Below are 14,637 nucleotides of genomic sequence, written 5' to 3'. Positions count from 1 at the left end.
CCTGTTGGGTGGAGAGATGAGGGACTAACGACACCAGGCAGAATTCGTATTCAGATGTTGATTATTGCCACTGCCAACACCAGTGCCACGCTGCATCATAGGTTTGAATCCATCCCTGTACTCTTTCAACTATCATCTATTTTCCCCACTGTCTCTAAAATAAAAAGGCATAGAAATGCCCCAAAAGGTTGACTAGAAATTTAAACAAAAGCTTTTGGTTGACAGTCTTAAACAATGCAGCAGAATGAACACAATGAGCAGAAATCAACACATTCATAGAGCAGGTAATTATTGCACTCATTCTTCCCTTTCACAATGATGGAACCCACTGTGTTCTTGAGAAAAGTAGCATTTGTTTTATAGTCTTCCCAGATCTATGCCTCAACACATTTTTAACTTGAAGGTCTATGGAGAGTTCCTTGGACTTCTTGGCCTGGTTTTTGTTCTGATATGCACTGTGAAGTTTGGGACCTTATATAGACAGGTGTGTGCCTTTCTAAATTATGACTAACCCAGGTGGACTCTATCAAATACTTTAGACATCTCAAAAAGATACAGGATGCATCTCAGCTCAGTTTGGAGCAAAGGGTCTCAATACTTATGCACTTCAAGTTTTCCTATTTTCAGGAAATTGTCATGAATGTATTTTTTATTTGATTTTAAGGGGTATTGTGTGTAGATTCATGGCAACAGAAACAATAAATTATATGTTTATCACTAAGACAAAAAAAGTATAGGAAATAATTGACCCGATGCCCTTCATGTCAAATAGAGGATGTCAGGTCTCTGATAATACCAACCAGTTCAAAGAGAGTGCTTGCTTTGTTGTTTATAAACAGCAGGGATCTGCTGTGTTAACATTAGTGTATGTGAGGCTCAACAAGGGGCTTCTAATTCGGTACAGTGGCTCGTCTTTGACAGACTGCCATTGGTGCTGCTCAGCGGGAGGAGGAATCCCTATCCAGAACACCCCCCACCGGCCAATAAGCTGGGATGCCGACAAGACACATGGTACGGGCCAGCCCAAAAATAACTTGCAACTAGCTTGCTGACAAATGTTAATACTTTTACTGGTGACAGGTTGCTCTAGGTACTCGCCTCCATATTTCCAAGTTAACTCCAAGGTTAATTGTGCAAAAAATTGGGAAGCTCGGGACAGCTGTTCCTGGGTGTCCGCAACCGGAAGACTGGAATCCCCTTACCTTTGAGCACAGGTGCGCTCCAGGGATCACCGTCAGCTCCAGCCGGGGCCCTCTGGGGTTTATCTGAAGGTAATACACCCAAACCCTATATTCTGTTATTTTCATTGTCCTATTGACTGATATGGATTAATACAGCAACCTCCAATGAAACAGTAAATTAGTAAATTAAGCATGTTTCACATAGACTCACGTCAGTGGGTGAGCATGAGCGGATGACCAAAATGATGAAGTTGGGAGTTACTTATAACAATGTTTGTTTGATTCTACCATGGTCTGCATAGCCAGTGCTGCTGACTTTAGCCAGAGGTCTATCTATTTTCAGCGTATGACTAGGGTGACGTGGTGTTTTTCCTAAAGTGTTCCGTGCCCACCCCCCACACTCACATAAAATGCTTTGTATTGCTATATTTTGAGTCAGTGTTACGATGTTGTGTACCAAAGACAAGGAGAAGTGTCTTTCTTTATAAATATTCTTATTTATGTAAACTGAGCCCTAACTATAATTAGATATGACTTGGAGGGGTTGGAAGCTGTTTGCAAAGGATTCATGTACACAACAGCTGCAACTGCAGTTCTGTTGGAAGGGCATTGCTGCTGCTCTTAATTGCAAAGATTTGAGTGTCAGTAGCATCTGTGAACCCTATCACCTTTCTGGGTTCAATAACTACTCTGAGATAAAAAGGCTGTTCAAAAGCTGGACATGATGAAAATAATATCTGAAAAGCACTGAAAGCAGCTATGCTTGGCCACATTTGGGCAAGATTCAACGTCAATTCACAAAACAAATCTTGCGCGGGTCAGAAGAGGTTTAAAGTGTTTTGAAATTGAAAATAGAACGCTATTTTAAGGATTGAATGCATTGTTTGCACTGGATTGAAAAATGTGTCTGCATTGGCATGTTTTTATTATTGTTCAAATGAGATTGGTTGCTCTGGACGAGATTGTAGATTATTTTTATTTTGGTAATAAATATGTCCAAGTATTTTCTGTGACAGTAGAACAGTAAGTCATGTTGAGCTGTTTTCACTCACTATGTAGCTGTGCCTTTAATTTCAAGCCATGTGATTGCATGCTGATTTTAAGAATTATGACCCAACTAAGTTGAGCCCAACAAACCATTTCCAAAGACAACAGTCGTGGCGGTGGCATTTACTGATGTTATATTTTCCATTTTCATAGCAATTGGAGGGAATATTGGAAAATAATACTGGAGAAAGAATAGGTAAAAATACAACAATGGGCCCATATTTGTATTTAATAATTTCAGACTTGCTTTAACTACTGACAATGTTCCAAATGTGAATTTTTTCTGTAAAATATACAGTTCGTATAAATGCTTGGATTTTTTCACTGGTAAAATGTATGTTAATGACTCAACTCATTGAAATCAAGATGGAATTATGAATTTTCCAACACTTTGCACACAAAAATGTAACAGTGACAGTCAAGGTTTTAAACAGTCTTTTTTTCCTTGCAGCATGCAAGAGAACACCGAGCAGCCGACATCCTTATCTCAGTTCCTGAGAGAGAATTACTTGGCAGAAGCGCACACGCAACAGAGACACAGCGAGATGAGCCGCTTCGACTCCTCATGGCGCCTGGTCTATGGGCCCCTCAAAGGCAAAGAGGAGGACTCTGCGGGCCAGGACGAGCCACAAGCCCAGTTCCCAGACCTCTCAGCTTTCTTGAGTCAGGAAGAACTGGATAAGAGCGTCAACCTGGCCTGTCAGGCTATTGGACGAGAGGCCCGTGAAGAGAGGCCAGAGGCTGAGGCCGCCGTCGCCCCTTCCACCTCTTCAGACACCCAACTGGACCTGAAACTAAAAGAACTCTTACAAACACACCCGACATTCTTGCCAGAGAGACTGCCGCAACTCCTGTCCACACATGACAGTGCAATTAAAACAGACGAATCGGTACATCAGACATCCCAACGGTCCGTCCAGGACAACGCATTGAGGGCAGACGGGCAAACATGTCCCCTGTCCACCATCCAGGACGGGGCAATGAAGACCAGCGGGGTGGCCAGGGAGTCCCTTGAGGACCATAAGAAACCTGGAGCCGGGGGGAAAAACATGCCAGCATATGGCCTAGAGACTCAGTCCAAGAAAGAGTTCCTCAACAAGGCGGCTGACTTCATCGAGGAGCTCTCGTCGCTGTTCAAGGCGAACAGCTCCAAAAGGATACGGCCTCGTTCATGTAAAGGCCATCGAAGCAGAGCCAACAAGGGTCAAGCAGACGGGGGTGTTTACCCCCTTAACACCGATGACAGAGAACGTCCAGTTAATCTCCAGAACTTCGAAATGGAGGTGTTGAGGGCTGATAATCCCTTCAGTAATCAGCCTCCAGAAGTCATGGGTTTGACCATGGAACCTGCTTTAAAGCATGCAGATTTGCCCACAGAAGACTGCAGGACCAATGATCCACAATATGATGATTCTGGGGTGCTTGAGGCAGATGAAGGGAATGAGGCTGAGAGCCCTGTCCTGGTGGAAGTCAGCCCTGGTGTTTACACAGCCAATCCTATCTGTGAGCCCCCTCACTTCATCCAAAAACTCAAAAGCAGGGAAGTACCAGAGGGCAGTAAGGTTCAGCTGGACTGTATTGTTCAAGGACTCCCGATGCCCGATGTCCGGTAAGGCTGCCTGAACTCATTGACCAACCTATACCAGCTGTGTGTGTTTTTGTGTTGAAAATTGCTTTATCTTCAGGATTTAAAGAATATAATCACTTAACACTTCTATTTTGGTGTTTATGGGGCTAGGAGAAATTATCAGCCACACATTTTAATAACCACTGCTAACTTAAGCCATTGTAAGTTCAGTAACTTAAGTCAACTTAATTAACAGTGGCTTCTAAACAATTGATGAAAGTGTATCCTAGGTCCATAAATGTTTTACTGGATAAGAGGAAAAGGGAATACCTATCATTAAAACTCAGAGTAATTATTTGGTATTAATACACAATTTCATGCACAAGGTGGTGCTGGTGATGCACTCTTTTAGTTGCCCACTCTGTCCCATGAAGGTAGAACAGATCACCGGCAGTCTCTGAAACAATTCAAAATTTGTTGGCTGTGTTTACACCGGCCGCTCAATTCAGATCTTTTCCTCACTCATTTGGCTTTTCAACAATCACATCAGATCTTTCCATATCATATATTTTTAAGGATTTAATTATTTAGTAAGAAATAAAACAATTTGAAATCTGAATTTGTCTGCCTGTCTAAATTCAGCCGTGGAAATGTAATGCCACGAGAACGCTGTCTATCCAGACTGTAGTTAGTCAGTGTGGTCACCAAGTCCATGTGAGCCTTGAAACAGGAGATTACTCACCACATAGCAGGACCTGAGTACAAATGGATTATTTTCCTCTTGATGACAATCGAAATGGACACATGACGAGTGCAGGAATCGAGGGTGAGTGAGCAGTTAAACTAAATGCAAAGTGTTATAGTTTATGACATTGAGAGTTTTGCTGACATTGCCAAATAGGGATTTTGGAAATGATTTCAGTTATACAGTTATCAGCTTGTTAGGATTCAAATTGTAATGTATAAATATTTAAATGTGCCTCCAGAAATCTGTGCTACTGAGCTTGTACTTATATACTGATAGCAGTGAATTTCAGTACAGCGTTAACAAGTGACTTAAACCCACAGAATTGGTAAGCATAGACAATAATAGGTTAAAAAAATATCATTGTGTTCATCATCAGAAGTATTGAATTTGAAAATGCTTTGTGTTGGGGATTCAAGACAAATGTTAATTTCTTTCTTCAAAGTGATCAAGGGTGGGGAGTTTGACAAGTGATGCTTGCAAACAGCTGACACAAAGTGTGTGTGTGTGTGTGTGTGTGCGTGTGTGTGTGCCCGTGCTCATGCCCGTGCTCATGCCCATGTGTGTGCGTGGAATGGTAGGGTAGGCTAGGGATACGTTGATTGCAGTGTTTGAATGCACTCAAAATACAAATTGATTTTACAAGCAGATAAGTACAGTGAAATAGTACTAATTGTAACTAATAATAATCTGAACACTGATATGGTCTTCTTGCCTACAAATAAGTCTTTTTAGTAGTTATGATGTCGTTTTTTGAATAATAGAGATGGTAATATCAATTGCAAGGTGGTACTATTTTTTACCCTTTAAACATGTTAAGCTGGATCAGTATGTTAAAAATGAAGTCTACATTTGTTTACCTAGGTTAATTTCTCTCACCAAATAAATGTTGAGACTTCAACTATAATATTGTAAAGAAGCACATACATGTCACATTCTAGAATTATTTAGTCAAGCGTCAAGAGATTACACTGAATATCTCTGATAGATGGTTTGTTATTTGAATTAGCAAATTGGTCTACAAAGTAGTCTACATAGTACATAGTGGATGAAACAGTTTTCATGGTTTGAGGAATAAACATGCCTGCTTGAATTGATAAACATTTAGGAGTCAGAATAAGCGGGCTAGCCAAAGGTCCCACTAGTTAGTGTCAACCCACTGACACTCCCTGAGATTTTGTGACAGGATTTCTTTCACTGAGATGGATGAAGTTGCCTTAGTTATTAGAAACATGGAAATATTATGGCCATTCCATTTAATTCCAGCTAGACATGACACACGTAATCTCCTAAAATATTTCCATTTTCAGAAACAGATATGATAATTATTTCGGCAACCTTTTTTATATAAATGTTATTTAATCTTTGAGAGATTGTGCTAATTAATTGCACACAAATTGTCAATTTCAATAAATCAGTTATTATTTTGAACATTACCTTCAAATGATAATGATTTATACAAATGCTTCAGCATTATTTATACGAGATAATGTTCCAGGAATGCTAATCATATCTGTTATTAACTACAAATCTGTTTTCAGAACAATTTGTGATGATGGGTGTCAAAAGTTTTTGAAGTGGTCAGTGCATTGTATCGTGTACGTTTATGTTATGCATACTCCCCATGCTGGATGTTTTTAGTTTGATCAGTATAGTAATGGTGTTTGCTTTTTTACTGAGTATTTTGTATGTGGTGTATCATGTAGCTTAGCTAAAGTTAATACTGCACACAGCTGCTTTCTGTCAATTGAAGGTTGGTCAGTTCCTTTTAAATTTAAATTTCAATATCTAGTAATTTAACAGTTATTTATCCAGAGTTACCAACAGTACTTTTTTCATCCCACCCCCTACTGTTTTTGATGTTTCATATTTTATCTCAGTACTTATTTACTTGGTATCACGTCCTAGGGTTTAGTAGGCCTGGTGTGTCAGGGAATAGTATTGAGCATATTCTCAGTGTATTTTTATCATTGTGTGTATACGATTGGGACAACCAGTCATAAACCCCCAAGGCTTTGGGGCTTGGTTGGATGGGCTTTCCTCTCCCGGGTTGCAGTCTGGAGGGAAAATAGCCTGGACAGGTGCAGCAGCCAGGCAGTCTGTGCAGTGACAGCCAGCTACTCATGGGTTTAAATTAGAAGCTTACTCATTAGAAATGACACACTTTGCCGGATGGAACATAGGCTGTACATTCTAGTAGTTACCATTCCACTACATAGATTGCACCTGAGTATTCAAAGCAGATAGGTACTATTTACTCAAATAGTTTAAAATGTTGTGTATAAGCACTTTGTGACACCTGCTGATGTAAAAATACCATTTAGAAAATAAATGTTAGTAATTGATTGCATTAGGGCCAATTTAAACACTCAGCATCATCTTTCTCAATGATATCCTCTATTGGAATATCTATTGAATTTTTTTTTTTTTACAGGGGCTTACTAAAGGTTAGGTAACCAGCTTTTTTTTTAATCAACTCTTGATCATGTAGTGTTCAGAACATTTTCAGCTTGAGGTGTGTTTTTCAGAAGGGTTTGTTTGAAATTTTGCCCAATATTAAGTATTTATCTTCCATTCAATTACCTTCTTACCAGTCCCATCTTACCAGTTTCTGAGAAAAATCTACTCACTCCTACAGATTTCTTATCTTGCTATAAATGGAATTGCTCTTTTTTCTTTTTATTCTGTACAACTTAATCAACATTTTAAAAGTGAGAGTAATTACACATATTAACATCCTCAAAATCATTTAAACAAACAATGAAAATGAATTGATTGTGTATGTCTTCACACTCTAGGGATAATGCTTAGTCCAAGCAATATTTAAACCGTGCGTCAGATTTCTCAATCAAATTTACATGAACTCTTGTAAAGATTTGTCATGTCCCAGAGTTTTCAGAACAAAGGTTGTCCTTTATTTACCTACCTCTTTGCCCAACACATTCCTGCTCCTATAATCTTGACAGTATGCTAGTCAATTACACGGGTAGAATGATATTTTATGAAATAATTACCTTCATTTCAATACTGTGATTGACCCTGGGGTTTCTTTCTTGACTTACACAGAAGAAAATGAAAAGAGACTGTAATGGTGTGTCACGGCCTGTGCCATGCTGGTCGTTATATTTCTATGTTCTGTGTGTTTCTGTTCTGGTGTATCTGTTTCTGTTTTCTGTTTAGCTTCCCTTAGTTTATTGGTTTTACCTGTGTTTTCCACTCACCTGTGTCCTGTTTCCTCATTAGGCATTGTATTTAGTTCTGTTGTTTTTCAGCTCTCTGTTATTGTTTTCATGTAGACAGCAGTGTTTTTCTGTTTATTAAATTTGCCTTGAAACCCTCAGTGCCTTTGTCCTGCCTCCATGCTGTTCTGTGACAGATATGCCCAAACTTTGGGAAGGCAAGAGACAGGAGAGGCATAACAAAAGAAAGAGAATGTGAGGTAATGGAGGAGAGAGAAATAGCAGATATTGTCAAGGAAGATCAGTGGAAACTGAAGGGACCACTAGGTTTAGCTAATATAATAATCTTGTTTGGTAGGAACTGATTTTATGCGTTACTAAAGAGGTAAGTTAGTGTGGGAATTTGTGGCTTTATAGATGTGTGGCATATATGTGAAACACTCATATACCTGGGTTTTCACAACATTTCTTTTTTCTTTTTATGTTTGTATTCTTATAGAACTGATATTAATTACATAGCTATACATGCTCATCCTGACACATTTCTACAAAATCTCATGTAACTTTCTTAACGTTTATAATTTTACAAAATTCAGGCAGGGGTGTACAGCAAGGAGATAAGAGAAAGGGACAGGCCCTTGGCACAGAGGGTATTGCCTTTTTGTCTTGTCAGTTTAAAAGTATGTAAGTAGGATATGTAATCTCTCGAAAAAACACGATCTATCATGGTTTTCAGCCTTCATGATTTGTTTAAGCCTTGAGAACAACTATTTCAGGTCTTTGCTCCCTTGAATCAATGCAAAATGCTCCCAAGATAAACATTGAAAAATTAATCAAGATAGAGAGATATTACAAGAGACTGTCAATTTGGGATGTATCTACAGGTAAATCAAAAAGATAGCCTAGACCTAGTGGTTCTTTCACTTTCCACTGAAGTTTATTTCTACTTGGCTGTTTCCATTTTCTGTAGCAATCAAGGAAAAAACTCTGCGTTTAATCACTTTATTGTGAAGGGAAGTCTTTTGCAATATTTCCTTATACCCATGTAATTATCTAGCATACAGTCTATATTCAAGATTTAATAGATTTAAGATCAATGTAAATTTGGCTACACTAAAATGTACTAAGTAAATAATCGCCATGGTGAACTCTAGCCTAGTTTGATTAGCCTGGATTTTAGTCAGGATTCTATCTAATCACTTCATTATTTGGAAATGAAACGACAAGAAAAGAACATTTTCAATTAAGCCAATTGGGTTCAGTGTTAGCTAGCCAGCAAACCAAACAACCAAGCCAGCTAGAAGCTTAGAAAAACTATCCTAAGAGTTTTGATATCTAGAGATGAATAACATTAAGTTTGTTCCCTAACAGTTCATATAATATAACAAATTTGGGATTACTCTAAATATCTATCTTGATTGTCTTCTTTGTTGGCAGTCTTTGACTAACTTTACAAAGCTACTCCTGCACAGCAGCTACCACTCTGCATCAACTCAAGCATCACTGCCAAAGATTCTGTGCAATGATTTGATGAAACCCAGATCACTGCATGTCTTCCTGGCATCACTACCCAAAACACAAGTAATCCAGACAGCAATCATAAAAGCAGGCGGGGATCTTGAATTCTACCAAGTATTTGCTCTATTTAATTCTTTTATCAGTTCACCACTTCTGTTCACCATGTAACAAAAAAAAATACCTATGACTTGTCCTTGGTGTAATCAGTGGTACACACAGGCCTGAGTGTTATTGTCTGGCATAGAAGCCAAACAAGTTGACCATTGACTTTACCATCCAGAGCACATTGTTTTAGTGTATATTGTTTTTACCCAGGTGTTTTCTGGTGAACTTATTCTTTCATTTGTATATTTCTTTGAGAGGAGGCCAAGTCTTTACAGACTCTTTCTGGCAGTTGATTTATTCACTTTGAAAATAACAATCTCAAGAGGTGCCAGTAGATTCCTTGATTTTACCATCATATTGTTTCAGCAGCTTTTTGGCAGATTTTTGTGGGATGTCATAAATAGGTTGCTAGTGTTGTGGATTTAACCTTTTTAATAATTTCACTGATCAATCAAGTATCTTTGTAAAGTTGCCGTTCTTGTCAGTTAAGACCAGTATCTTAGTAGAAATACCAGACAGTTTTCACAAATATCCTAGAAGAAAACAATGTGAAAATTACCTTTTTATACTTCTTATACTACAAGTCTTTTGGGGGTATTTACAGAAATAGTACAAGTAGTCAAAGTGGACAACTGCCTACGTACACCAGTCTCAACACCAAGAGTAAAGAGACAACTACAGGGTGACAATTCCAGAGTTCTTCCTCTGTCCAGTGTCTATGTTCTTTTGCCCATCTTAATCTTTTCCTTTTATTGGCCAATCTGAGATATGGCTTTTTCTTTGCAACTCTGCCTAGAAGGCCAGCATCCCGGATTCACATCTTGATATTGACGTTAAGACTGGTGTTTTGCAGGTAGACAGTCTAATGTAATTTGTCCTCTTGGTCAGTTGTGCATCAGGGCCTCCCACTCCTCTTTCTGTTCTGGTTAGCGCCTATTTGCGCTGTCCTGTGAAAGTGAGTACCACACATCGTTGTACAAGATCTTCAGTTTATTGGCAATTTCTTGCATGGAATAACCTTCATTTCTCAGAACAAGTATAGACTGAAGAGATTCAGAAAAAAGTTTATTGTTTCTGCCCATTTTGAACTTGTAAACCCACAAACACTGATGCTGAAGATACTGAACTAGTCTAAAGTTTTATTCCTTCTTTAATCAGTACAAACATTTTTGCAGAAGGGTTTTCTAACGATTAATTAGCCTTTTAAAATGATTAACTTGGATTAGCACATACAATGTTCCATTGGAACACAGGACTGATGGTTGCTGATAATGGGCCTCTGTATACATAGGCAGATATTCCATTTTAAATCAGCAGTTTCCAGCTACAGTAGTCATTTACAACATCTACAATTTCTACACAATATTTCAGATCAATTTGATGTTATTTTATTGGACTAAAAATTGGTTTTTCTTTCAAAAACAAGGACATTTCTAAGTGACCCCAAACATTTGAATGGTAATGTACACTCACCTAAAGGATTATTAGGAACACCTGTTCAATTTCTCATTAATGCAATTATCTAATCAACCAATCACATGGCAGCTGCTTCAATGTATTTAAGGGTGTGGTCCTGGTCAAGACAATCTCCTGAACTCCAAACTGAATGTCAGAATGGGAAAGAATTGTGATTTAAGCTATTTTGAGCATGGCATGGTTGTTGGTGCCAGACGGGCCGGTCGAGTATTTCACAATCTGCTCTGTTACTGGGATTTTCACGCACAACCATTTCTAGGGTTTACAAAGAATGGGGTGAAAAGGGAAAAACATCCAGTATGCGGCATTCCTGTGGGCGAAAATGCCTTGTTGATGCTTGAGGTCAGAGGAGAATGGGCCGACTGATTCAAGCTGATAGAAGAGCACCTTTGACTGAAATAACCACTTGTTACTACCAAGGTATGCAGCAAAGCATTTGTGAAACCACAACATGCACAACCATGAGGCGGATGGCCTACAACAGCAGAAGACCCCACCGGGTACCTCTCATCTCCACTACAAATAGGAATCAATCTTTTCACGACTTTATTTACACAGAGTAACCCACAATATCGAAGTGAAAGTAAAAATTGTAGAAAGTCTGAAAATGTATTACAATTAAAACAGTGAAATAGCCAATTCGGATAAGTGAACATCCCCCCTCAGAATTGCAAACTTCCAGATCCCAAATTAAGCTAAATGGCTTCCATCTGTGATCATTTTTAGGGATTTTGATTAGTTCAGAATAAATAGTTCATAGAGGACTCCACTGTGTAGTAGTGGAATTTAAAGTGAAATATACACTGTAGGTGGAAAGATGTTTTCAAAAGATCTACAAGATGAAGTTGTGGAAGTTGTGGAAAGGCACAAGTCAGAGGATGGATAAAATAAGATTTCACAGGTTTAGTCTACAATTGGAATTGAGTTAAGACCATTGTTAAGAGGTGGAAGGCATATGGCACCACCCAGCCCTTGCATAGATCAGCCCCTCCCTCCAAACAGGTTGACCAGGCAAGGAAGAGACTGATCAGAGAGGCTACTAAGAAGCCAATGGCAACTTTGAAGGAGCTTCAGGCCTTTATGTCAAAGGCTGGTCAGTGTGTTCATATGACCACAATATCACTAGTGCTCCAGAAGTCTGACATCTGTGGGATTTTTGCAATAAAAGAACATTTAAAAAAAAAACATTTTCAACATAACAATGACCCAAAATACTTATACACTGGAGGACAAGAAGGTGAATGGTCAGAGCCCCGACCTAAATCCCACTGTGAATTTACAGAATGACTTGACGAGTGCAGTCCATAAGTGGTCACAATGCAATCTGACTAAGCTTGAACAGTTCTGCAAGGAAGAATGAGTAAATATCATCTCGGTTTCCAAAGATAGTTTAGACGTATTCAAAAAAGGTATGATATTCTGTGTTTTCATTTCAGGCTTTAAGGCAACAAAGGGTGAACATTTTAAAAGGGGTGATGACTTTCTATACTCACTGTAGTAATGTGGAAAGATCTCATGTGCCATGATAAGGTGCTGTGGTGGCTTCTGGTTTTTACACTGAAAGCCCCCAGAGCCCACCAGAACTTTGTCCCCTGACTATTGGATGTATTTACTGTCAGTTAGCCAGACGTACCATTCATTCTGTGAAAGAACTGGTAAACACTCAATCCATACATAATTGCTTTATGATTTAAGAGTGCAGAAAAGTTTTCAGGCTTTTTAAATACTCAACTGGAATTACTAAGTTGACGTAATTACAAAATGTAACTTGAAGTAGAATGTTTACATAGTTTTTATTTCTTTCCCTTACAATGATTTTGCACAATGAGCTGAAATCCTATAAAACAATATATCAACTGTATGCATTTTCAGGTGGTTTTGTGAGGGAAAGGAGCTAGAGAACTGTCCTGACATTCAGATTATCAACAATGGCGAATTGCACTCTTTGATCATTGCTGAGGCATTTGAGGAAGACACTGGGCGGTACTCTTGCTTTGCCTCCAACTTCTACGGCACTGACTCAACATCTGCTGAAATCTACATCGAAGGTAGACCCATATGGTAGAGTGCATCATCATATACAGACTTACCATATTCAGTGCCAGAATGTATTTAGACACCTGTTACAGTGGCCATTGGGTTCTTGGTCACCTCCCTGACCAAGGGCTTTCTTGCCTGCTTACTTGCCATGCACTGTGAAGTGTGGGACCTTATATAGACAAAATAGATTTACTCAATTACAACATATTTGGATGTCTATAACACAATCATATATGGAGAATGTTAAGGGGACTGAATAATTAAGGCTGTGAACCCGTTGTCTTCTCTGGTTCAAATGTTTAATTTGAACTTGAATACAGAAAATAATACAAAGGTCCACCATGGTAGAAATACTGTACTCTCTATGTCACATGTTTTACAGGGGCCTCCTCTACAGATTCTGATGGGGACCAACATTTTGAGCATGTAGTGCAGTAAGTACCACACTCTTCTAATGAAATTATATTTTGGGAAAAAAGCAAGCTTCAAAGGCTTATTTTCTGTGATGTAGCAGGCCTACACATGTTATAGTTTATAGTCCAGTTGGCCATGTTCAACTCCATTGTACCTTGTTCCCAATGTAAAACTAAAGGCACAAGAGGACCCAATCTCAGCCGGGTGTCCCATCTTTACCACTGGCAGTTAGTGCAGCGTCTGTGTTCGAGGAAGACACACCTGCTTACACTGAAGAACATCCTCAGGAAGCTGCCTCACTGACCTCACCGCCTTCCAGCCAGGCAGCATCTGTACCTGCCCAGGTAGTTACAACCGTCCTACCGGTTAGCGAGTTGATAACCGGATCACCTAACCAGGTGGAATTTATGTCATACCTTGCCCAGGAGTCGTCAGCAACGCCACCTGTCCCAGTAGTCCCTACTCAAGGTCCAGGACTTGGAGAAACCCTGCCAGTGCAGGGGGTGTCAACATCGTCACTGTCAACGCCATCGCCTGTCTCAGGGACAGCTACACCATTACAAACACAGACCGTCTCAGCCACAGCACTACCGCCGACCCACTTCTCCTCTACTCTGCCTGCCCAAGTGGCAGCCGTACAGACTTCTCTGGCTGAGGTAATATTCCAATGGCAGCGTTCATGTACCTGAGTGTACCTGAAACACTCAAAAAGGAAAGTCAAGATATCTGAAACCCTGTGAGTGTGTGTGTGTGTGTGTGTGTAGTACTCCAAAGTATTTTGACAGTGACATATTGGTATAAGTATATTTTGGCTCTCTATTCCAACACTTTGAATTAGAAATTATACCGTGACTCAGCGGTGTGGACTTTTAATTTAAGGGTATTTTCACCTATGTCAGGTGAAATGACAGCACATTTTATTCATGGTCCCCCACATTGTAGCAAGCAAGAAAGCAAGTTTATTTATATAGCACAATTCATACATTGAAGCAATTCAATCTGCTTTACAAAGAAAAAATTATGAAAGTACAATAAGATAAAAACAAATACTCAAATGAAAACATCAAAGCAAATGAATACGTCATAATAAGAAAAAATACAATAAGAAAACTTATAAAGATAAAAAAATTGATAAAAACAAAAGAAGCTATAAGGCTAAACAGTGTGGTTAAGTTTAAGTGCTCAGTCATAGGCATGTGAGAAGGTAAGTGTTTTTAACCTGGATTAAAAAATGTATACTTTTGGGGCACGGCTAAGATCTTTTGGTAGTTTATTCCAGTTTTTATTCTTTATTCCAGAAATCTATTCTGTAACTGACTGGAAGCCAATGCAAAGATTTAAGAATCAGAGTGATGTGCTCTGTTC

The 14,637-nt window shown here is 39.1% G+C and overlaps 1 protein-coding gene across 3 annotated transcripts in view; it reads left to right on the top strand.

Annotated features, from left to right (window-relative positions):
- Positions 1-1,036: 1,036 nt before the first annotated feature.
- The window catches only part of mypn (myopalladin), a 28,282-nt gene continuing 14,681 nt past the window's right edge, over positions 1,037-14,637 (top strand). For 2 of the 3 annotated variants that reach the window (XM_020047684.3, XM_013132142.4), the window contains exons 1-6: positions 1,037-1,271; positions 2,680-3,837; positions 12,691-12,866; positions 13,241-13,292; positions 13,451-13,619; positions 13,698-13,928. In XM_020047684.3, coding sequence (XP_019903243.2) covers positions 2,681-3,837; positions 12,691-12,866; positions 13,241-13,292; positions 13,451-13,619; positions 13,698-13,928 — 1,785 coding nt within the window. In that variant the 5' untranslated portion in view covers positions 1,037-1,271; position 2,680. The remainder of the gene's footprint in view (positions 1,272-2,679; positions 3,838-12,690; positions 12,867-13,240; positions 13,293-13,450; positions 13,620-13,697; positions 13,929-14,637) is intronic. The other variant, XM_010901509.4, reaches the window with a different exon arrangement.

The sequence above is a fragment of the Esox lucius genome, chromosome 6, assembly GCF_011004845.1.
Source record: "Esox lucius isolate fEsoLuc1 chromosome 6, fEsoLuc1.pri, whole genome shotgun sequence".
Classification (NCBI taxonomy): domain Eukaryota; kingdom Metazoa; phylum Chordata; class Actinopteri; order Esociformes; family Esocidae; genus Esox; species Esox lucius.
The sequence above is the reverse complement of the archived record's forward strand: the minus strand, read 5'-3'. Positions and strand labels throughout refer to the sequence as shown.